General features: G+C 36.9%; 1 protein-coding gene across 4 annotated transcripts in view; it reads left to right on the plus strand.

Annotated features, from left to right (window-relative positions):
* gls (glutaminase) overlaps positions 1-25,182 on the plus strand; it is a 166,983-nt gene that overhangs the window by 96,068 nt on the left and 45,733 nt on the right. For all 4 annotated transcript variants that reach the window (XM_031892945.1, XM_031892947.1, XM_031892946.1 and 1 more), the window contains 5 exons: positions 2,148-2,206; positions 2,742-2,808; positions 9,952-10,002; positions 21,837-22,013; positions 23,590-23,721. In XM_031892945.1, coding sequence (XP_031748805.1) covers positions 2,148-2,206; positions 2,742-2,808; positions 9,952-10,002; positions 21,837-22,013; positions 23,590-23,721 — 486 coding nt within the window. The remainder of the gene's footprint in view (positions 1-2,147; positions 2,207-2,741; positions 2,809-9,951; positions 10,003-21,836; positions 22,014-23,589; positions 23,722-25,182) is intronic.

Genomic DNA, 25,182 nt, shown 5'->3' on the forward strand with positions numbered 1-25,182 from the left:
TTGACGATTTTCAGAAATGTCATAAAAAATGTTCTGTTTAGCATAGCTTTGTAGTTTGGTAGTTTGCAGTAGAAAGTTGTATTTACCCATTTTTGTTTTGTCAGAATGTGTACTTTCAGAAAATATATGGTTTTCTAGGGTCTCCGTACTGTTAGGGGGTTTTATGGCACATAATACACATACCGGGTGCAAAAATTGCATGAGCCTGAGCATCTTATGTGAAAATTCATATGCACTATTTTTATTTGGTTGCCCCTGTACGCCACATAGTATGGTAAATCTATGCATATAGGGCATCAAACTGTTCAGTAAACCCCTGGCGTTCGCATTTAGAATGTTTTATGTTGATACGTTACAAAATGTGGGGGTACATAATGTGGTAAAATGCAAGCTTTGTGACGATTTTCAGAAATGTCATAAAAACCGTTCTGTTAAGCATAGCTTTGTAGTTTGCAGTAGAAAGTTGTATTTACCTATTTTTGTTTTGTCAGAATGTGTACTTTCGATAAATATATGGTTTTCTAGGGTCTCCTTACTGTTAGGGGGTCTTATGGCACATAATGCACATGCCGGTAGCTTATATTGCAGCGTATACACTTTGTATGCACTAACTTCCTTTTGGGGTCTCTAAATGCCAGATACATCGGTGATCCTATGCACAATGGGCATCAAACTGTTCAGTGGACCCTTGGCTTTCATATTTAGAGTGTGTTTTCTTGGTACCTAATGTTATGTGGGAGATAAGGTGCTTGAAATGGAAGATTTGAGGCGGTTTTTTTTTTTAGAATTTTCATAATTTTTTATAGAAACTGCTAAATTCAATAAAGCATTGCCATTTGGTACTTAGGAGTTGGAAGACAGTTACCCATTTCGGATTCGTCAGAATGTGTAATTTTCAAAAATATATGGTTTCGTGGGGTAAACCTAATGTTCCAGAATTTTTGGCTTTGAAATCTAGAAAAGTATGCTGTATTCTGCTGTAATGCTTTGAAAATGTGGTAATTTACTGCTGGGAGTTTTTGATCTATAGAAGTCAGAAATCTCAATAAAACTATACATATCAGGTATTGGCACATTCGGGAGACATGAGGCTTTCCAAATCAGTTTAATTTTTGTCCATAAAATATGTTTCTGGTATAAATCCCTATATCATGAAAAATAGCATTTTTTTCTTTTTTTTTTTTGTATTTCATAGTGGAAATACACAGAAACACAGGCACATTTGGAAAGCTCAGGTTCTCCTCAGAAAAACAATATATAGTTTGCCTACCTAAACTTAACCCTTCCCTCAGTAAAAGCACCTAAATTGAGAGAGCACAGAATGTTTACAAAATGTCTGGCACTTAGGGGAACCGAAATGTCAAATTCTGCTGGCACTTAAAGGGTTAAAATATCTCAATATGTCATCGCAACATAAATAACGACAATAAAATTGCTTCTTAATTCAGACAAGTGTCTTTTTTGTGAATCGATCGTTAATTCTCCAAATATTAGAAGTGATAATATTTTTAATACATGCTATAAATAACACTCGTTTTTTCGGCCTTTGGTGAATCGGCCCCATTTTTGCCACCAATATGGATTTTTGCAGCTAAGTTACCCTCAAGTACAAGCTACTGTTTTCATTTTAGAAAGAAAAAGGATATTATAAAAAAAAGAATTGAAATATTTTTCTAAAATGAACTCTATGGGAAGATGGCATTTGGTAATGCAGAGCTCTCTGAATAATAAGTTTCCTGATAAGTGATCCCATACCTGTAGTGCAGAATAATGGTGCATTATATATAAATGCAGATAAACACTTTAATTTTTGGTGTTACCGGTCCTTACACTGTTGTGTGTCTGCTTATAACAATAAATATTATGAGTATAGATATTTGCTGTTGATTTATTGTAAACTCTTATGACAAAAAGTAGTAGTAACATTTATTATTATTTTCCAAACACTAACAAGTACAGCATACAGCCTGAATTACAGAGTTTATTGTGAAGATTGCATAGCCACTATGTGAGTCTTGTGCGGTCAGTAAAATGTTGTTTGTTTACGGAGTTGAAGCAAGGCTTTCACAATGCTAGGTTTACCAATAAATTTGTCTAATTTAACCAAATGTAGCTGCATGTTTTATATCTTTCTTTTGTATTTATAGGTGATGCAGTTTTTTAATAAGATGGCTGGCAATGAATATGTTGGCTTCAGTAATGCCACGTAAGTTTTGACTACCTTAACAAATCTGTTATCTTTTAATATTTACACATTAAAAATTCAGGAACAAACACAATTAAAATACAGTAAAAATATATAATAAAAATACAATATGAAAGCCTTTCTCAAAATAATAATTTCTTTCTTGCTAATTAAGTGAAAAAAGGTTGCATGATGTATTCCCATGTTACTCTCCTGCCAACATTATTAGCAGCTAAACTGCAAAGTTGGTAACAAAACATCTAGCTTCATCCAAGAACTGTGCACATTTTTCTCCTCTTACTTAGGCACAAATCTATCAAAGACAGCAAGTCTGCCATATTTAGCCATTTTTTACCTCCTCTTTTTAAACTGTTATTCCTTGCATTACAGAAACAAGCGAGAGACTTGAACATTCTGGTAGCGAATGTAGGTTTCTCCTTGTATATATCATGCTCTATATGAAGATGTCTTAATACCTTTCTCAATCATTTTTACTATTTTTGATTTACTATTTTGTTCATGCCTTTTAATATATTTCTTCATTTTGCTTTTTAAGGTTTCAGTCAGAGAGAGAAAGTGGAGATCGAAATTTTGCAATTGGATATTACCTTAAAGAAAAAAAGGTTTGCCCCATCTCCCACTTTTCAGTTCTAAGGGACATTGTAAACTTCCAGTTTTAGGGTAATGGCACAAGATAAAATTATTCATCCATGGTTAAATCTCTGCTGCCGAGGGTGACAAACCTTACAAACATGCTGTCCCTTTCACTAACTTTAGAATTGCTGCTTAATTAATGCTAAATTGTGGGAAAACATGATTTTAATGTTAGCAAAGGGAATTACACTTTTGGGAAACTTGTCACCTGCATTGGCACCGATTAAACTGGAGGCAACAAATCCTACCATGTGCCATCACCCTTATACTCGCCATTCAAAATGAGCCTGTTGCAGTCAACTTTTTTTTTTTTTTTTTTTTTTTTTTACACACACAGCTGGGTTAAAACAAACAAAGGTAACATATCACTGGATGCTGAGGTCCACTCTCAGTTCTTATTGCCATACCAGTTCTTATTGCTGCACCTATAATCTTCTAGCACAATGTTTTAACTTCTGAGTCATTGTGCTCCAACATTATCATGATTATCAACATTATATCATTTTGCTCATATACTCACTACAAACACAAATGTACAAATATATCCACAGACTTTCACTGCACACATTACATTATATAGCTGGTTTTTCCTCACTTTGCCTTTGCAAGGAATTTGTGAAAATTATAAGTTTGTATGGTTATTTGTGTATATATAGATCTGGCATAAAATGCAGCCCTGGACTTAAAATAAAAAGTAAAATGATTTTCACTGGGTGTTCCAATATGTTCTCCTGTCTACTCAAAAGTGGACTGGCATTGGGGTACTATTCCTTGTGTGCCACCATAATTTCCCAACACCCTAGCAATCCTTTCCACTGTTCCAGATTGCATGCATGAGCAATTGAGTAACAATTTTGGAAAAGTTGGATTACTGTGCTTCACATGTGCACTGTCCAGGACAGGTCTGGATTAAATTTAAATGATGTCGCACAGTGATGTCTGCGGAGCCTCTGAGTAGAGTGAGGGCCATAAAAATCAATTGAAGGACCACATCTGGCCCATGGGCCTCCAATTGTACAGCCCTGCTTTTGGGGATCTAAAGTTTAAGTATTGTAATTACATCAGCATTCCTCCATTGTATAGGTACCATACCTGATGAAAGTGATTCTGAGAAAATCAGAAAATGAGGCCTGGCTAAAATTGAACTAAGCTCTCTAATACCTGAAGGTGTATTCCACCAGGTCCTGGTGCCTTGTTCATATTAAAGGAACAGTAACACCAAAAAATGAAAGAGCTTTAAAGTAATAAAAATATAATGCACTGTTGCCCTGCACTGGTAAACTGGTGTGTTTGCTACAGTAACACTACTATAATTTATATTTAGCCTTATCCGCGCTTATCTAATATTATTACCCGCTGTGTAAGTTACCACACCAAATATTGTGAAATAAGTGAATGATTATTAATAATAAGTGAATAATTAGTAATGAGCAGCTGCCTACCTCCAAACTAATCCCAAACCAAATCAAAGCTATATCTTAAACCAGAGTTGGGGCTCTCATAAAACAAATTGTCAAAATATGTGAATTAATTGTATATATTTTTATTAGTGAAATTACAATAAAATCATATACACATGATAATACCTCATAATAAAAATCCAGATAGATTAAATCAATACACCAGATAAACCAACATTTGTTATAAGAACTAAGATAAATCAATAATAGCCAGCATGATAGTTCATAATATAGTTAAAAAATTAGGGAATCAATATAAGATCAGCACAATCAGATTAAAAATTGAGTAAATAAATAGAATGCATCTGTATAAAAATGGAGATATATAGTATGTAGATAATACACATAAGCCCTATCCTTAATTACACAGTAATTAAAACTTCAGCAGCATTTGTTTGCCAAATCCGGCACACAGTGAATAACCGATCAATCTTTGAGATGTTTCCCCAATGAAACTCAATCAGGGGAAAAAGCCTAATAGAGGAGAGTAGAATCTCTAAGTAAGCGCACTAGTCTGGAGCGTATATAGTTATGCTAAGTATTCCAAAGATAGTGCGCACTAATACCACTCGAGAGTCAGCCCAAATAAAAATAAATGTAAAATAGGCAGTGAGTACCCCCGTGCTTTACCAAAAAAGTCAAATGTTACCCTTGGTCCCGGCCGGGAACTTACTAAAGGGTCGCCCCGTCGGAGGAACCCGCTTCCACCCACGGCGCAGCGCCGAAAGGTCCCTACTGCTGACGTCACAGCTATGAGCCGAGGTAGAGACTACGGGTCCTCCTAGGTGACAGAATCCTCCAAAGTATTAAGTGTAAACATCCAAAAAGATTCTCTTCTATCCAGCATGTTAAGTCTGTCTCCCCCTCTATAATCAACTTCTACCTGTTCGATCGCCCACGCGAAGTTGATTATAGAGGGGGAGACAGACTTAACATGCTGGATAGAAGAGAATCTTTTTGGATGTTTACACTTAATACTTTGGAGGATTCTGTCACCTAGGAGGACCCGTAGTCTCTACCTCGGCTCATAGCTGTGACGTCAGCAGTAGGGACCTTTCGGCGCTGCGCCGTGGGTGGAAGCGGGTTCCTCCGACGGGGCGACCCTTTAGTAAGTTCCCGGCCGGGACCAAGGGTAACATTTGACTTTTTTGGTAAAGCACGGGGGTACTCACTGCCTATTTTACATTTATTTTTATTTGGGCTGACTCTCGAGTGGTATTAGTGCGCACTATCTTTGGAATACTTAGCATAACTATATACGCTCCAGACTAGTGCGCTTACTTAGAGATTCTACTCTCCTCTATTAGGCTTTTTCCCCTGATTGAGTTTCATTGGGGAAACATCTCAAAGATTGATCGGTTATTCACTGTGTGCCGGATTTGGCAAACAAATGCTGCTGAAGTTTTAATTACTGTGTAATTAAGGATAGGGCTTATGTGTATTATCTACATACTATATATCTCCATTTTTATACAGATGCATTCTATTTATTTACTCAATTTTTAATCTGATTGTGCTGATCTTATATTGATTCCCTAATTTTTTAACTATATTATGAACTATCATGCTGGCTATTATTGATTTATCTTAGTTCTTATAACAAATGTTGGTTTATCTGGTGTATTGATTTAATCTATCTGGATTTTTATTATGAGGTATTATCATGTGTATATGATTTTATTGTAATTTCACTAATAAAAATATATACAATTAATTCACATATTTTGACAATTTGTTTTATGAGAGCGCCAACTCTGGTTTAAGATACTACTATAATTTATATAATAAGCTGCTGTGTAGCCACGGGGGCAGCCATTCAAGCTGGAAAAAAGGAGAAAAGGCACAGGTTACATAGCAGATAACAAATAAGCTCTGTAGAATACAATAGTGTTTTATCTGTTATCTGCAATGTGCCTGTGCCTTTTCTCCTTTGAATGGCTGCCTCCATGGCTACATAGCAGCTTATTTATATAAATTATAGTAGACTTTCTGAAGTAAACACACAACTTTTACCAGTGCAGGGCAGCAGCACATTATATTTTAGTTACTTTTATACACTTTCATTTTTTGGTGTTACTGTTCCTTTAAGTAAAGTGGTATGGCACTTAAATATTTACTCAGTATGGCATACGTGCTTTCAGAAAAAGTTATCTGCCAAGCATGTATGCAGATAAAGGTTTCTCTCTGCAGAGGCCGACTCCGCAGAGAGTTGGGAGCAATGACAGCCCCCTGGGCAATGAGCCAGGGGGGGCTGTCATGTCGGTCCTGCGATGTGATCGTCGCAGGACCAACCTCCATGCAGCAGCCGCAATCGCATTGCGTCTGCTGTTTGTCCTGCACCCTCCCCCGTGTCGCCCCCTAACTAACTGCTGTGGAAAGAACTCTGCCGAAGGACCCTCCAGGACCCCTCCATGCGATTGCTGTGTCATCTCCCTCCAGAACAGGTAAGTGCCCTTTATTTGCCCTATTACACACATTTGCACGCATTTACACACACATACAGAACACAATTTAGCACAGTTTTGTTTTTTTTCATTTTGCACTCATTATCAGAATTATATACACTCGTATACACACTGTCAAACAACTTTTCGATGTGTACACATGTGTATACACACTTTTTTTTTTAACTTATTCATTTTACCCCTGTCTTTAGTTATTTCCCTTAAAAACTGTTTATTTTGTTTATATTATGTTGTTTATTTTGTGACTATTGGATCCAGATATTCTGTGTGTGACTTATTGTCTTGACTTGACTTGACTTGTCTTGTATTGACTTGTTTTGACTTGTTTGATGTAGAAAAATAACTTTACCTATTTTGAATTCATCAGAATGTGCACTTTTCAAAAATATGTTTCTTCATACCACATACTTTGGTATATCTATGCATATTGGGCTTCAGACTGTTCATTAGGCCTCAGGTGTTATTTGGGGTGATTTGCCTTTGTATGCAAGAAATTGTGTGAGATAAATGCGCCATTGCAACATTTTTAGGCAATTTTTTAGGAAAGCTTTTCAGATTGGTATTTTGTTGTAGAAAGGACTCTTTACCCATGTTGGATTTGTCCGAATGTGTTCTTTCCAAAAATATGTTTTTTCTGTACAGTTAGGGGGTCTTACGGCACATAATACATGGTTGTTGGCCTTTTTTGTGCAGAAGCTGAGTTGGCAGCTAAGAAAATTCGTATGCACTATTTTCATTTGGGTGCCTCTGTACACCACATACTTTGGTAAATCTTTGCATATTGGGCATCAAACTGTTCGGTTAGACCTCTGGCATTCATATTTAGGGTGATGTGTCATTGTATGTAAGAAATGCTGTAAGATAAATTTGTCAAATTGCAACATTTTTAGGCGTTTTTCAGAAAAGTCATAAAAACCACTAACTTTAGGAAAGCTTTCCAGATTGGTATTTTGGTGTAAAAAGGCTTCTTTACCCATGTTGGATTTGTCGGAATGTGTACCAAAAATATATGGTTTTCAGGGGTCACCCTACATTTAAAACTGCCATGTGGTTATGAATTAGGTAAAGGTAAGTCATGAAATTAGTGTGCACAATGTATATTTTGGGGTCTCTAAGTGCCATGTGCTTTGATAAACCTATGTACAGTGGGCATCAAACTGTTCAGTAGACCTCTGGCGTTTATATTTAGGGTGTTTTTATATAGCTACCTAATGACCTGTAGAAAATAAGATGCTGCATAGTGGAAGTTTTGAGGTGATTTTTGGAAACGTCATAAAAATCAGCAAACTTAGGAAATCTTTGCTGCTTGGTACATTGGAGTATGGGTACCCATTTTAGATTTGGGGGAATGTGTACTTTTTCAAAAAAATATATTGCTTTCTGGGGTGAGTGTACTTTTTTCTAACTTTATCCCACCTAAAATTATGGATATGTGATGATTTTGCAGGAGCTGAAATGACAGAAATTATAGATCATATGAGAGTATGTTTACATTGGGGCTTCTACATGCCACATACGTAGGTAAACCTATACATATTGGGCATCAAACTGTTCAGTGGACCCCTGGCGTTCAAATTCAGGGTGTTTTATCTTGGTACCTAATGCTATGTGGGAGATAAGATGCTGCAAAGTAGAAGCTTTGAGGTGATATTTGGAAATATTATCAAAATCGACAAATTTAGAAAAGCTTTGTGGCTTTGTGCTTTGGAGTAGAAAGACATGGGTACCCATTTTAGATTCGGGGGAATGTGTACTTTCCAAAAATATATGGCCTTTTGGGGTGAACGTACTTTTTACTAGCTTTATCTCATATAAAATGATGGAAATGTGTTGATTTTGCTGAAGCTGAAATGATAGATCATGTTGGGGTATGTTAACATTGGGGCCCCTACATGCCACATTCTTAGGTAAACCTAAACATTTTGGGTGTCAAACTGTTCAGTGAACCCCAAATTTTGATAAACACCTATAACTTTAGGAAAACATTGCAACTTGGTAGTTTGGAGTAGACAGACAGTTCAACCTATTCTGGATTTCACAGAATCTGTTCTTTCCAAAAATGTATAATTTTCTGGGATAAACCTTCTGTTAGTGGACATTTTGGCTGTGGAAAGTATGCAGCTTTCTGAAGCAGTGCTTTGGAATTTGGTAGTGTACTGCTGGGGGTTTTTGACCTATACAAGTGAGAAATCTACATAAAACTATATATATTTGGTATTGGCATGTTCAGGAGACATGGGACTTTACAAATCAGTTGTCATTTCGTGGTATGTGTTTATATTATGGAAAATATGATTTTATTTTATTTTTTTTTTCATTTTTTTTAGACATTTAGAAGCCTTGTTACAGAATTGGAATTACACAAAAATTCCACCAAATTTTGAAAGCTTAGGTTGTCCTGAAAAAAACTATATATTGTTTTCCTGGATAAACTAAAAGTCCCCCCAAGGAAAGGCCCCTAAAGTGAAACAGTACAAGTTCCGCTTTGACCAAAACGTCTGGCAGTGAAAGGGTAAAAGCCCCCCTTAATGTTCAAGTTGTCACCAGGCATTTCAAGTTACATGGAAGCCCAAACATCCCCCTCACCAGCCCAATAAATAGTAACTGTCAGTGGCATTTTACAGCAGCCCCTGGCATATCCCAGAATTCACACATTGCCGGTCCGGGCCTGTTTACATGCAACTTAGATTAAATGCACACTCTCTATGCAGCTTGTAACTGTTTTCAAATCACGGAGCAGAACAACTGATGAGAATTTGCCACACCCGCTTTAATTGGTAGGCAGAGGAGAATTTTCCTTCTCCAACATTTGAGTGATTTTTTCAAGTAATTTTGTTTTATGTAGCAGATTAAAAAATGAACACAAGTCTCTCATTGGTTTATATAGGTGACTCCAGCTGTGCAGATTTCTCTTAATAGTAAATGAGCTCCAGTTGACAGCCAGTTATCATACAATACAACCTTTATTGAGCTGTATGTTGAATAATGTAATCTTGATTTTACCACACATTTACAATAGAATGCTACAGAAGGTTCATCATTCTGTACATATATCAGCTTATGACTTTTCTGATGATTCTTTTTATGAATTGTAAACATTGTGAATTAATTATAACTTATTGGCTACTGTAAATTAGTGCAAATTAAGTTATCCATCTAATTATACATTTTGTTTTCCCCTCTGCAGTGCTTCCCAGAGCACACTGACATGGTTGGAACTCTGGACTTTTATTTCCAGGTACAGAACTGAGTAATGTATATTGGATTTTTGTGTTTTCTGTGTTAATTCTGTGTTATTTTTATTCAAGAGAATATATTTTATTATATAATACATTTCTGAGTTTTTATATAATAAATATATATAGTGGGCAAAGATAAAGTCAGATAATTTACTAGAATAGATTTTTTACTTAAAAATGTTTAGTTTTATTTTTCCTTTAAGTGTACTGTTTATGATATTTAACAATTTTTTTGCATAGAATTGTATACAATATCTTTGATTTTATTACCTGCCCCTACCTGACTGATATCTGGCTGCGAATTGTCCATATTTTAATCAGGCAGTTTTGAAAATCTAATAAGATACAATGCACATCACCATGTTTATGCGGTCCTTACCTAATGTGTCACCATTTATAGTACTTGGATGGTAGCTGGATTATAAGCATAAAAACTGATGCAGCACAGTAATGGGTGCTTCATTTTAAAAGTAATTTTAGAATTACAGATTAAAATGGGAATTTTACTTACCATATATACATAAACCCCCCCTTTAATTTAGTCACTAAGTGTATTATTATAACACTATCTCATGCTAGAAGAAACTAAATAGTTGACTACATAAAAATAAAGGCGTGTATATCTAAAAGGCTTTCTAGCTCTATAGGCCAAAGAGAGCAAAAAGAATGTAAATCTGGCTATACACGCACCAATATTATTGTACGAAACAAGGTTTAGTGTATGATGGATTGTCGAGGCAACCAATATTGCGAAAGCCTTGCATATTGGTCACCTTGTCAATTGGGCAAAATAAAAGATTTTGATTGGGCACAGCAAAGGCTATGTTTAGGGCTGAATTGTAAGATAGGTTTTGAATTCCTATTGTTTCTACCTCCATATTGGACGATTCAGCCCTGAACAGTAGTGGAGGGTACCTGCGACTATTGGTCGTAATTGTAACGTGTATGGCCATCTTAAAACATGCCACTAAACCATACCAGATAAAATACATCTGGCTTCAGACCTTCTTAAAAACAAAACACAGGTTTTGGGCATTTGAGAAATTACCTCTGAATATGGCATGTATAGTATCTATTATATGAAATGCTGGGGACTGGGGGTTGAATTTAGATCACCACATTCTTAAAGGAGAAGAAAAAGGTAAAAACTAAGTAAGCTTTATAAGAAAGGTCTATGTATATACAGCCATAAGCACTCAAAAAAAAAAGCTGCACTGAGTCCTCTATCAAAAGAAACACAGGGTTTCTTGTCACCAAGAGTAGAACCGATTTTAACAGAACCCGAGACCCTGGACCCTGTTTGAAACATATTCAGGTAATCACATTACAAGCACAGGCTTCTCATAGATCTACAGACTTCCAGTAACCATGGTCCGCACAACCTAATTATGATCTCAAAACTTATCCTAGAAGGAATTCCCACTTACAGTTTTACGGTCTCACCGACACGTTACCACAACAGCTAGACTTAATTTACTGTTTAGTTACATCAATAACCTTTAGTTTTGATTTTCCCTCTGAACAACAACACAATCCACAGCTGGAACATCACAAGAAATATTACCAGTGCAAGACAGATTACGATATTCTGCATGACCTTCTCTCTCTACATAGATCTATACACAGATATTATGAGTAAAAAAGCAACCTATGAATACCAACGTTCCACCATATTTACATCCCCCCTTTTTTTTTTCTCTCTCCATACGCATTCTTATATATTATATCAATGCTTTAAATATGCTATTTGAATGTTACCTGCATTTTATGAACATATGTCAACAGGGAAAAAAAATTTAAATTGAAAACTACTTTAACCCCATCTCTTCCTAAGTTAAGCAGAAGATCAATACCCAAGTTGGAGAAGATCAATACCTTAGTTGAACTGAAGAAGCTGCTTGCATGAATAGTGAAACATCTTCAATGATTACTTAACAAGTCCAGTTGCTTTAGGTTTATTTGTACTAGATATCAATACCCAAGGGTTCCAGAACATTATAGCATATGCCATACCCTAAATTATAGCACCAGACCAACACACTACTACTCCCCAAAATCCCCCTCTTCCCCCCCCCCCCTTTTTTTCTCCTCCGTTTCTTTCCTTTCTCTTTCCTCCCCTTCCCCCTATTTTCACCCCCGAAGTTACAAAACTGGTACCAATATTCCTCAATATGATAGTATCATGCGTACCTGTACAAATCATAAAAGCACTTATGGTATTAAGTGTAAATCTCCAATTAACCCCAATCCTTCATGCTTAGAGGGAAATGCCTCACAACTATAATAGTACAACTGATCTTTACGATGCTGATATTACTGGGTTCTCCTTTTTTTTTTTTTTTTTTCCTTTTCTGTTGAATTTAAGAGGTGAACGCTCGATAGATAACTTGTTTCATAACCTTGCAAATACGTTATGGTTGACTGTAAATAAGTTAAACTTTTCTGATTATATTGTGTTATGCATTGGTCGAAGGTACAAGGTTTCAATCACCCACCTCACAAATTATTAAGCATCAATTCAAACCTCTAACAAATAGAATTTCCCCACTAGCACTATGGCTGCCGACCCCATATCTCATGACTTATATCCCAAAAGAGCACCCCTAATCATATGCCCAACACCTCTGGGAGCGGGAGCCCACCAGAACACTTGAAACTTTGGACCTGATACCAGACCTTCTAATAAAGAACATCGGAACAGGTTCTACAAGTGTAGTGCCAACGGCCTACACTAAGTAGTGATGTAATTATATACTCCACTTTTCTACCTATAAACCTTTCTCCACTCCACTCCACTCCCACCTTAGTCACTCCATCCCCCTCCTAAACTACATCCCCCCTATTTTATTTTGTTCCCACACCCTCTAGCTCAGGTTATTTATATTCTTATACTAGAATAGTTACAATGCCGCTGTTAAAGGAACCTAATAATAAAGTGGACACGTTCAAGATTGTTAGTATTAATGCAAACGGCCTTAATTCTCCTCTAAAATGAATCCTTCTTTCATCTGACTTACAGAAACAAAAAGCCAACGTGGCCTTTATCCAGGAAACACATTTTAAAGAAGGATCAACTTCCAGATGAAACAATAGACACTTTCCAGAAATTCATGAGTAAACCACAACTGCCCAAAGTGCGTGGGGTAGCAATTATCTACTCCCAGAATTTTGGATTCACAATGACAGACAAAAAAAGCGATGCTTCTGGCCGCTACATTTTCGTAAAGGGCACTTATATGGGGCATACATACACCTTCACCAACATTCATCTCCCTAACTCAAAACAAGCACAAGAGCTTACCAACATAATTGACATTCTACAGCCATTTGTAGAAGGTACGTTAGTGGCAGGAGGGGATTTTTACATACCACTATATTCACGGTTACATTGTTCCACTGGCTACTCCAGTATTTTATCTAGGCAACTAACCCGCTGCAAACAACTTCTTCATTCTATCCAGTTAATAGAACCCTGGCGCATACTTTATCCCAGAGAGAAAGATTACTCATTTTAATCATATAGACATAATCTGTATTCAAGGATTGACTATATTTTTTATCTCATAACTTCTTACAAGAAGTGATAAATTGCAAAATACTAACTATAACCTGGTCAGACCATTCAATGATAGTTCTATTGTTACAATCTCCCCTCCCCAATACAAAACATAGCACCTGGCATTAATAAAGCCCTTCTCAAAGATGAAGATATCAGGCAAGACTTATCAACCCAAATAACAAATAATTTTACAAAAACTCCATCTCAGACACATCTCCACTGACTTGCTCATAAATGTGTAATCTGATTAAACAAAGAGCTAGACGTAAAAAAGAAAAAGACAGATAAGATTTAATCAAACAGGTCCAACAACTAGAACGTGCTCACAGACACTCACTCTGATCAAGCACTCCTACAACTAACACAAGCAAGGAAATCATTAGCAAATAACCTCAACTATTTTACACAGAAAGCAATCAAAGTCTTCAGACACAAATTATACTAACATGGTGACAAATGTGGCCGCCTACTAGCAAGAGGACTAAAACAAAACCAAAACTATATACCCTCCATTAAACTAAGAAATGGGGCAACTGCCTACATAACAGAACAAATTGCTTAAATTTTTGAAACATTCTACAGTGGCCTACTGTATATCAGCTACCAGGTAACTCTACAGATATTCAATCTGACTACAAGAAACGTAAGTCTGATTTCCTTCAATCACCCCAAATGAAACACATACAAGCCATAGATTCTGATATATTAGACATAACCCTAGATGAACTAGAATCAGCTCTTAAAACAACCCCTACAGGCAAAGCGCCAGGTCCTGATGGGTATACTATCCTTTACTATAAAACATTTAAAGATAAGCTACTCCCCAACATGCTCAAAGCTTTCCAAGATATACAAAAAGGATCCCAATTTAACAAACAATCTTTAAAAGCCCATATCAGTCTAACACTCAAACCTGGGAAAAATTCCCAAGAACCTGAAAGCTATAGACCAATTTCCTAAATAAAAGGAGGCGTCAAATTACTGGCAAAAATTCTTTCTAATAGACTAAAAACTATATTACATAAAATAATAGACCCAGAACAGGTGGGCTTTATATCAGGCAGAGAAGGAAGGGATAACACCAATAGATTAATAAATATTCTACATATGGCAAAAAAATATGGCAAAATTCTCGGCTAATGCTGCTATCTACAGACGCAGAAAAGGCTTTGATAGGGTAAATTGGTTTACATGTCTACGTTACATCGGATTAGGCCCTAAAGCAATAAGATGAATATAAGCTCTATATAATTATCCCACTGCCCGCATACGGTTTAATGGTACCCTTTCCAACTATATAGACATCCAAAACGGCACACGACAAGGGTGCCCCCTATCACCCACATTATTTGTTACAGCACTAGAGCCACTTTTATGCCAAATCCGCCTAAACCCCGATATACAGGGAATAATCATTGCCAATCATCATCATCAAATTGCAGCTTACGCTGATGACTTACTTTTTTTTTTTTTTTTTTAGCACCCAACTTATTATTTCTATCCCAATGCTCAACCAACTACTAACAAATTTTGGCTACTTTAGCAATTTCAAAATAAACTTTATGAAATCAGTGGCCTTAAATGTCTCACACCACAGACCATTCAGGCACTATCCTAAAATTTTCCATATAAATGGTCCTCCCATATCCTCCCATATCCTCCCATATTTAGGAATAAAAATCTCCAACAGTTATGCAGATTGGGCACTTGGCAATCTAAAAAAAATCTCCTATCAGTCATTAAAAAAGACCTTCATAAGTGGCTAAGCAAACCCCTTGTGTGGTTTGGACGAATAAATGTCATCAAAATGAATATAATTCCTCAGATACTGTATATATTCAAGACACTCCCCCTATATGTTCCAGAATCTATATTAGACTCAATACAAGCCATTATTACAAAATGCATATGGCAGGGTAAAAAAAAAAACTAGACTCAGCCATAAAACATTAACCAAAGATATAACACAAGGAGGAGTAGCACTATCAGATTGCAGACTATACTATATAGCCTCCATACTTGGACGCATCATTGACTTGTCTCACCACGCTGATACCAAGCTATGGGTTGCAATAGAACAGCAAGTAACTTACAGATACTTACATCTCCCATGGCTAGATAATAGATATAGAAGAATAATATATGTAGACCATCCGCTATTGATAAATCTCCATTCCTGCCACTAATTAACAACCAAACTACTTGTCACACTGGCTAATAGAAGACAACCTACAATTAATTCACTTCATAAACAAAGGAAAATTTCTAGATAAACACAAATTCCAAACAGGCAAACCGTTTTCGAATATAGACCATCTGAAATATGCTCAGATAAAACCCTACTACCAAAGCCTAGGTGGCGCATCCACTCTAGGCAGGCCTCTGTTTCCTTTTGAAACTTATACGCCATGTCACTGCCCCTAAACACACCATCTCACAATTATACAAAATTCTGCGACAACCACGCGCATTCATAAAACCTATGTTTCTGGAATCATGGTCCAGGGACACAGGTATACAATTTATTGTATGAAATTATAGGAAATGTCTAAGCTGCACATCTCTGTTACATTATGACTTTTATTTGTATTTAACACACTTAGGAATAGTGATTCATAATTTGTGGATCTGGCAGAATACCAAATCTTCCACATATTTGGGCAAATACCGAACTTAAAAAATGGAAACAATAAGAATCTATAAATTGTATTGCCAGTGAAACACGGCCCCATTTAGATGTCCAGAGCATTAAAGTTACTTGACTATAGGGGTTTGGTTGATTAAGGATATCTGGCATAAAAGAAGGCATTATGTTTATAAATACACTGCATAGCTCTTTAGATTTAAGTGCTTATTCTTGACATTCAAGGAGAAGGAAAGGTAAAAACTAAGTAAGTTTTATCAGAAAGGTCTATGTAAATACAGTCATAAGCACTCACAGAAACACTGCACTGAGTCCTCTATCAAAAGAAACACAAGATTTCTTGTCTCCATTTTTGTAAATATGTTGTTGGAGTGTCTGTCTTCCTCTCTCAGAAAAATCCTTAATTCCTGTGGCCAGAGTCTTTGCAGCTCTCTCCCCCTCCCACAAGAATGCTAAGAACTCCCTACCCCCTCCGTTAGGAATGTGTGATCTGATTTATATACTAGACTGCAAACGGGAAGCTATTTAACCTTTTTAGTGCCACAGGACGTAGAATCTACGTCCTGTGTATCAAAGGACCAAAGTGCCACAGAACGTAGATTCTACGTCCTGCTGCACTTCCAGTTTTGGGAGCGGAGGAATGGCTTTTCAAGCCATTCCTTCGCTCCCCACTCGTTCCCCAGCCTCCAGACAATAGTCAGAGGTGGGGAACGAGTGGCCCCTGGGTAGCGATTGCCCAGGGGCCCCATGGGACTCACCTGCCATCCACGTGGCTTTGCCGGCAGCTCCTCTCCCTTCTGCAGCTTCCCCCTCTGGCCCCCCTGCATCCTGACACGCCCCCTCACATGAGCTGATGCTGTTGCTGGGCCAGATCGAGTTTCTCCTGCAGATCCTCACCTAGACCCCAAGTAAGTGGCAAATACACACACAAACACACAATCACACATTTATTACACTAATACACACTTATACTCACACTTACACACACACACATGCATTTTTGGGAGGTTTTCAAACATTTATCACTTACAGCACTTAGAGAAAACTCACACTTACTTGCACACTCGCACACATGCACACAAAACACATTTTACACACATGTACACACACACTTACACACTTATGTAATTTTGTAATTATTTTTTTTTTTCTAATCGCATCATTTTTATTCTTGCCTGAAAAAAATGTTTTATTGCCATTGCGGATAGTGTATTCGCTAACCGCACTGCGCAATACCTTTTGTGTATTATTTTGGTGTTTCTACTACATTTTCTGTGATTTTGGTGGATTTTTGGGTATTTTACTGCATGTTTAGCCATTTTATAGCATTTTCAGTTATGCATAGTTGTTGTTCGCTTGACTTTGTCTGTAAAACTTATTTGCCCTAGCCAAAATACTCAAACTGTTATTCTGCCCGCAGATATTATTAGGCAAAAAAAAAAAAATGATTTTAGTGATTTTTTTTTTATCTTTATCAATTTTAGTGCTTTTTACATTGTTCTTTGTTACTTGTCTTTGCACATGGACATTTTGTCTGCTGTATTTCAATTTGGCATCCTCTGTACCCCACATAGTTTGGTAAATCTATTCATATAGGGCATCAAACTGTTCAGTAGACTAGTGGCGTTCATATTAAGAATGTTTTATGTTGGTACGTTACTAAATGTGGGGGTACATAATGGAGTAAAATGCAAGCTTTGTGACAATTTTCAGAAATGTCATAAAAACCGTTCTGTTTAGCATAGCTTTGTAGTTTGGTAGTTTGTAGTAGAAAGATGTATTTACCCATTTTTGTTTTGTCAGAATGTGTACTTTCGGAAAATATATGGTTTTCTAGGGTCTCCTTACTGTTAGGTGGTCGTATGGCACATAATACACATACCGGGTGCAAAAACTGCATGAGCCGAAGCATCTTATGTGAAAATTCATATGCACTATTTTTACTTGGGTGCCCCTGTACCCCACATAGTTTGGTAAATCTATGCATATAGGGCATCAAACTGTTCAGTAGACCCCTGGCGTTCATATTTAGAATGTTTTATGTTGATACGGTACAAAATGTGGGGGTAAATAATGGGGTAAAATGCAAGCTTTGTGACAATTTTCAGAAATGTCATAAAAACCGTTCTGTTTAGCAAAGCTTTGTAGTTTGGTAGTTTGTAGTAGAAAGATGTATTTACCCATTTTTGTTTTGTCAGAATGTGTACTTTCGGAAAATATATGGTTTTCTAGGGTCTCCTTACTGTTAGGTGGTCGTATGGCACATAATACACATACCGGGTGCAAAAACTGCATGAGCCGAAGCATCTTATGTGAAAATTCATATGCACTATTTTTACTTGGGTGCCCCTGTACCCCACATAGTTTGGTAAATCTATGCATATAGGGCATCAAACTGTTCAGTAGACCCCTGGTGTTCATATTTAGAATGTTTCATGTTGATACGGTACAAAATGTGGGGGTACATAATGGGGTAAAATGCAAGCTTTGTGACAATTTTCAGAAATGTCAAAAAAATCGTTCTGTTTAGCATAGCTTTGTAGTTTGGTAGTTTGCAGTAGAAAGATGTATTTACCCATTTTTGTTTTGTCAGATTGTGTACTTTTGGAAAATGTATAGTTTTCTAGGGTCTCCTTACTGTTAGGGGGCCTTATGCCGCATAATGCACATGCCGGTAGCTTATATTGCAGTGTATACACTTTGTATGCACTGACGTCCTTATGGGGTCTCTAAATGCCAGATACAGTGCTGACCCTATGCACAATGGGCATCAAACTGTTCAGCGGACCCTAGGCTTTCATATTTCGGGTGTGTTTTCTTGGTACCTAATGTTATGTGGGAGATAAGGTGCTTGAAAGTGGAAGATTTGATGTGTTTTTCAGGTATTTCACCAAAACTAGCAATTTTGGGAAAGCACTGCGACTCTGTAGTTTGGAGTAGAAAGACATGGGTACCAATTTTGAATTTGTCCGAATGTGTACTTTCCAAAAATATATGGTTTTGGGGGGTCAATGTATTTTTTTGTGTTTTTACCCCACAGAAAATGCAGTAAACGTGTTGAATTTTCAGTAGCTAAAGAGACCTCTGGGGCAATCTCTATGCACTGACATCCTTATGGGGTCTCTAAATGCCAGATACTAGCTGATCCTATGCACAATGGGCATCAAACTGTTCAGCGGACCCTTGGCTTTCATATTTAGGGTGTGTTTTCTTGGTACCTAATGTTATGTGGGAGATATGGTGCTTGAAAGTGGAAGATTTGATGTGTTTTTCAGGTATTTCACCAAAACTAGCAATTTTGGGAAAGCACTGCGACTCTGTAGTTTGGAGTAGAAAGACATGGGTACCAATTTTGAATTCGCCCGAATGTGTACTTTCCAAAAATATATGGTTTTGGGGGTCAATGTATTTTTTTGTGTTTTTACCCCACAGAAAATGCAGTAAACGTGTTGAATTTTCAGTAGCTAAAGAGACCTCTGGGGCAATCTCTATGCACTGACGTCCTTATGGGGTCTCTAAATGCCAGATACAGTGCTGATCCTATGCACAATGGGCATCAAACTGTTCAGCGGATCCTTGGCTTTCATATTTAGGGTGTGTTTTCTTGGTACCTAATGTTATGTGGGAGATATGGTGCTTGAAAGTGGAAGATTTGATGTGATTTTCAGGTATTTCACCAAAACTAGCAATTTTGGGAAAGCACTGCGACTCTGTAGTTTGGAGTAGAAAGACATGGGTACCAATTTTGAATTCGCCCGAATGTGTACTTTCCAAAAATATATGGTTTTGGGGGGTCAATGTATTTTTTTGGGTTTTTACCCCACAGAAAATGCAGTAAACGGATTGAATTTTCAGTAGCTAAAGAGATCTCCTGGGCAATTTGTATGCACTAACTTCCTTATGGGGTCTCTAAATGCCAGATACATTGGTGTTCCTATGCACAATGGGCATCAAACTGTTCAGCGGACCCTTGGCTTTCATATTTAGGGTGTGTTCTTTTGGTACCTAATGTTATGTGGGAGATAAGGTGCTTGAAAGTGGAAGATTTGATGTGATTTTTAGGTATTTCATCAAAACTGGCAATTTTGGGAAAGAATTGCGACTCAGTAGTTTGGAGTAGAAAGACATGGGTACCAATTTTGAATTTGTCCGAATGTGTACTTTCCAAAAATATATGATTTTTGGGGGTCAATGTATTTTTTTGTGTTTTTACCCCACAGAAAATGCAGTAAATGTGTTGAATTTTCAGTAGCTAAAGAGATCTCCTGGGCAATTTGTATGTACTAACTTCCTTTTGGGGTCTCTAAATTCCAGATACATCGGGGATCCTATGCACAATGGGCATCAAACTGTTCAGTGGGCCCCTGGCTTTCATATTTAGGGTGTGTTTTCTTCGTACCTAATGTTATGTGGGAGATAAGGTGCTTGAAAATGGAAGATTTGAGGTGATTTTTTAGAATTTTCATAATTTTTTATAGAAAATGCTAAATTCAGTAAAGCATTGCCGTTTGGTACTTAGGAGTTGGAAGACATAGTTACCCATTTCGGATTCGTCAGAATGTGTAGTTTTCAAAAATGTATGGTTTCCTGGGGTAAACCTAATGTTCCAGGATTTTTGGCTTTGGAATGTAAAGTATGCCGTATTCTGCTGTAATGCTTTGAAAATTTAGTAATTTACTGCTGGGAGTTTTTGATCTATAGAAGTCAGAAATCTCAATAAAACTATACATATCAGGTATTGGCACGTTCGGGAGACATGAGGCTTTCCAAATCAGTTGAATTTTTGTCCATAAAATAAAATGTGTTTCTGGTAGAAATCCTTATATCATGAAAAATAGCATTTTTTCTTTTTTTTTTTGTATTTCAAGCTCTAAATCTTGTTCCAGAAGTGGAAATACACAAAAACTCAGGTAGATTTGGAAAGCTCAGGTTCTCCTGAAAAAAACAATAAATAGTTTGCCTACCTAAACTTAACCCTGCCCCCAGTAAAAGCCCCTACATTGAGAGAGCACAGAATGTTCACAAAACGTCTGGCACTGGGGGGAACTGAAATGACGAATTCGGCTGGCACTTAAAGGGTTAAAATGGCAGCTGCTATCTTAAACAAAACGAGAAAGCTTCTAAACTCTTAACTCAGGTATGGCAGTGCTTTCTGCAGAATAAATATATTGTTCTAGGTGGCACTAATGTGGCGAATCTATTGGCAGTGAAATGCCAAAATGACTTTCCTTCTCCTTTAATATACATGTAATGAAAACAAAGGTTGTATAACTGAATCATTTATTTTACACCTCATTTCAACATTTTTTTTGTGGAGTAAGATACATATTTATAAATAATAAATATACCTCTATTTTTGCAAAGTACTGAACCTTTTGCAAACCCGATTAATAGTTAATCTTTGCTGTATCAGTGACCTTTACTTTCAAGTAATGACAATGAATCAATGCAGTATGAAAAGTAAACTTTTTACCGTTACAGACTGGTAAGAATGTATTGTAAACCTAAAAAATTTCAAGATACTTATGCCAGCCATAAAATATACTTCTTTTCTAGACATTGTAATATCATCTGATAAATTCTTAAACATAGGCATGTATTCCTATCACCTATGTTTTTTTGTTTTTTAGTTGTGTTCCATAGAAGTTACTTGTGAATCTGCCAGTGTCATGGCAGCAACATTGGCAAATGGTGGCTTCTGTCCGATAACAGGGGAGAGGATTCTGAGTCCTGAAGCAGTCAGAAACACATTAAGTTTGATGCACTCTTGTGGAATGTATGACTTTTCTGGACAGTTTGCATTTCATGTAAGACTCTGGGACCTTTACTTTGTTTAAAAAAAATTTCAGGCTACAGTATGTATGGTTAACAGGTTGTCTGCTTGCTCGACTATGGATGCAAGGATGATTAAAGGTGTAATTCAACTTTAAATTAACTTTTAGTATGGAGCAGAGAGCACTATTTTAAGACATTTTGAAATTGGTCATTCATTTTTATTATTTGTGGATTTTAAATTATTTAGCTTTTTGCTCAGCAGCTATCTGGTTGCTAGGGCCTTGTTTGTCATAGCAACTAGGCAGTGGGTTGAATGAAAGACTAAAATATGAACAGGAGAGGGCTGGAATAAAAACATATTTAATAAAAAGTAACTAACATTGTAGCCTCCTAGAACAATTGTTTTTGGCTTCTGGGGTCAGTGACCCCTATTTAAAAGCTAAAAAATGTTAGAATAGGAAGGGAAATAATTAAGGAGGGCAATCAGACCAGTCCCTGAATCACCCTATACTAGGTAAATTTCAGCAAACAAATTTATTTTTCCCATGCTTTGTAATGTACCAGTACAACGTCTTCAGTGAGAAAATACCAAACTTCAGAGCGCCTCTTTTCCAGTGTCAACAGCCCCAACATGGCTGGCCTTCCTTCATAACAGGGACCATGCCCTTTATCAGATTATCTTCTTTCAAGTTATGTCCTTTTTGAGCACTGGATACCAAAACTTGGACTGCATATTCTTGCTGGGGGAAAGAATTACACTACCCTCCCTTGAATCTATGCCTATACAAGACAATACATTGGAGTCCACCTGATGATTGGCATTGCTAGGACTAATTTTATTATTAATAATTGTTTGATCTCTTTCATAGTTCAAAGAATTGGCCAGGAAACATAGCAGGGTTTATTTATTTAGTCCATTTGCACCTGGTGAGTAACCCATAGCAACCAATCACATTTTTGCTTCCACTGTTCTACCTGCATCTTTCTGGTTGTTTGGTATGGTTTGCCTTTCAGTAACAGATTTGCCCGATTTTCATAAATGAGTCCCAATAAGCATATCAGTGGAGTAAAACTTATTTGAAAGGATTTATATAAATTGATCTGCTCTCAAATTATCATTTACAACATTGGAATGCTGCAGGTGCATTAAATTCTCAGGTTGAATTAGAAGGAAAACTTGTTAAAAATTGATTACCTAATGTAACTGTCAGCATCATCAGCATTTATTTAAAACAAACTGCCCTTTAAAATGCTTACTTGAACATAAAAAGTTATTGCATGTGCAGTTTAACTTAAACCTTGGGGAAGACTTAATGGCATAACTAAGGGAAGCAAGGAGTGCGAGTGCACCAAGTCGCTTCCCCCAATGGAGCCCTTGACCACATCTTGCAATATTGGTACTGGGAATGGTGGGTGATGTGTGCTTGGCTGGTGGTGTGTTGTGGAGGCTGGTCATGTTGCAAGTTTTGGCAGCATTTTTACCAATTGACCCACAGGAAATAATATTGTCCTTAAAATATATAAATATTATATCCTTGATAACCTGTTCAAAATTGAAAATGTAAACTTTAAGTGCAGATGTTATACATTACATTTGCTTTCTAACAGGTGGGCCTGCCGTCAAAATCTGGAGTTTCTGGGGGCATCCTACTAGTTGTGCCCAATGTTATGGGTATGATGTGTTGGTCTCCTCCACTTGATAAGCTGGGAAACAGTGTTCGTGGGATTCAGTTCTGTCAAGTAAGTTTTAATTAGTGCTTTAAAAGAGCAATGCATTCAGCTTTTATCAATAGTTTATTTGGTGTAGTTAAAGGGGACCTGTCACCCTAAGAAGTAATTCAAATCCTATTTTATTGTTCTTGTCAGGCATAATAACTGTACTTACACTAAATAAAATATTTAAATATTGTTTTGTTCTTTTTGAATCCACAATCACTGCAAGCAGGCAGCAGCCATTTTGTAGAAGCTGTTATCAAGGCAAACCTTGCAACATCCTAAAATGTCTATACATCAAAAAAGGGGGACCTGATACACATGTCCATACACAGACTACGTTTAATGAATAATAAAAGAATTGGGGGTTCATGTTTAATTTGAAAAGGACTTCTGTTATACATCTTTTTATGTCAGGGTGACAGGCCTTCTTTAGCTATGACACTTAATCAGAGTATAAAGTACAACACATGGTTAAGTCATTCACTGCTCAGCAGGGAAGTTATTGGTATTGAGTCAAGGAGAGCATCTTGTCCTATGTGCTCGGGACCAAGTGTATTCTGGATAAGGGGTCTTTCCGTAGTTTGGATCTCCATACCTTAAGTCTGCTAAAAAATCAATAAAACATTATTTAAACCCAATAGGGTTGTTTTGCATCCAATAAGGATTATTTATATATTAAATGAAAAGTAACACTAAAAATTTTCAAGTAAAAAATCTATTCTACCCTGCCCCAATAATTGCCCTATCCTGCACAACATTTATTATTTTGAATGCTTTATTAGAAAATACCTGCTAAAACTAGGCTTCCGGTCATTTGAAATAAGGCGATACGGCGATGCAGGGCAGAATCCACTATGCGATGATCGATTGATCGATCCTAGCCTGACTCCTTCCTATACAGAAGGAAGGCTAGGATCGATCAATCGATAGTCACATAGTGGATTCTGCCCTGCATCGCCGTATCGCATTATTTCAAATGACCGGCAGTCAGGCTACCTCTGGCGAGCACATGGAGGGCTGTGCAGCCCCCCAAAGAAATGCCATCCACACCATTACTGACCCACTGCCAAACCGGTCATGCTGCATAGGAACTGAGAAGTGATCTGTGGTCACCACCTGCAGGAACACTCCTTTATTGGGGATGTCTTGCTAATTGCCTATAATTTCACCTGTTGTCTATTCCACTTGCACAACAGCATATGAAATTGATTGTCAATCAGTGTTGCTACCTAAGTGGACAGTTTGATTTCACAGAAGTGTGATTGTCTTGGAGTTACATTGTGTTGTTTAAGTGTTCCCTTTATTTTTTTGAGCAGTGTAGAATGTTAAAGATAGTTACCTTTCAAAACGGGGTATTTGTTAAATATCTGTGTTGCACTGCAGAGTAGCACATAAGGCTGTAAAATATACATTGTATACATATGTATAATGCTTACATTTACAGCATATAAAATCACAAATTTCAGGTATGTTTTTCTAATTGAT

The sequence above is a fragment of the Xenopus tropicalis genome, chromosome 9 (assembly GCF_000004195.4).
Source record: "Xenopus tropicalis strain Nigerian chromosome 9, UCB_Xtro_10.0, whole genome shotgun sequence".
Classification (NCBI taxonomy): Eukaryota; Metazoa; Chordata; class Amphibia; order Anura; family Pipidae; genus Xenopus; species Xenopus tropicalis.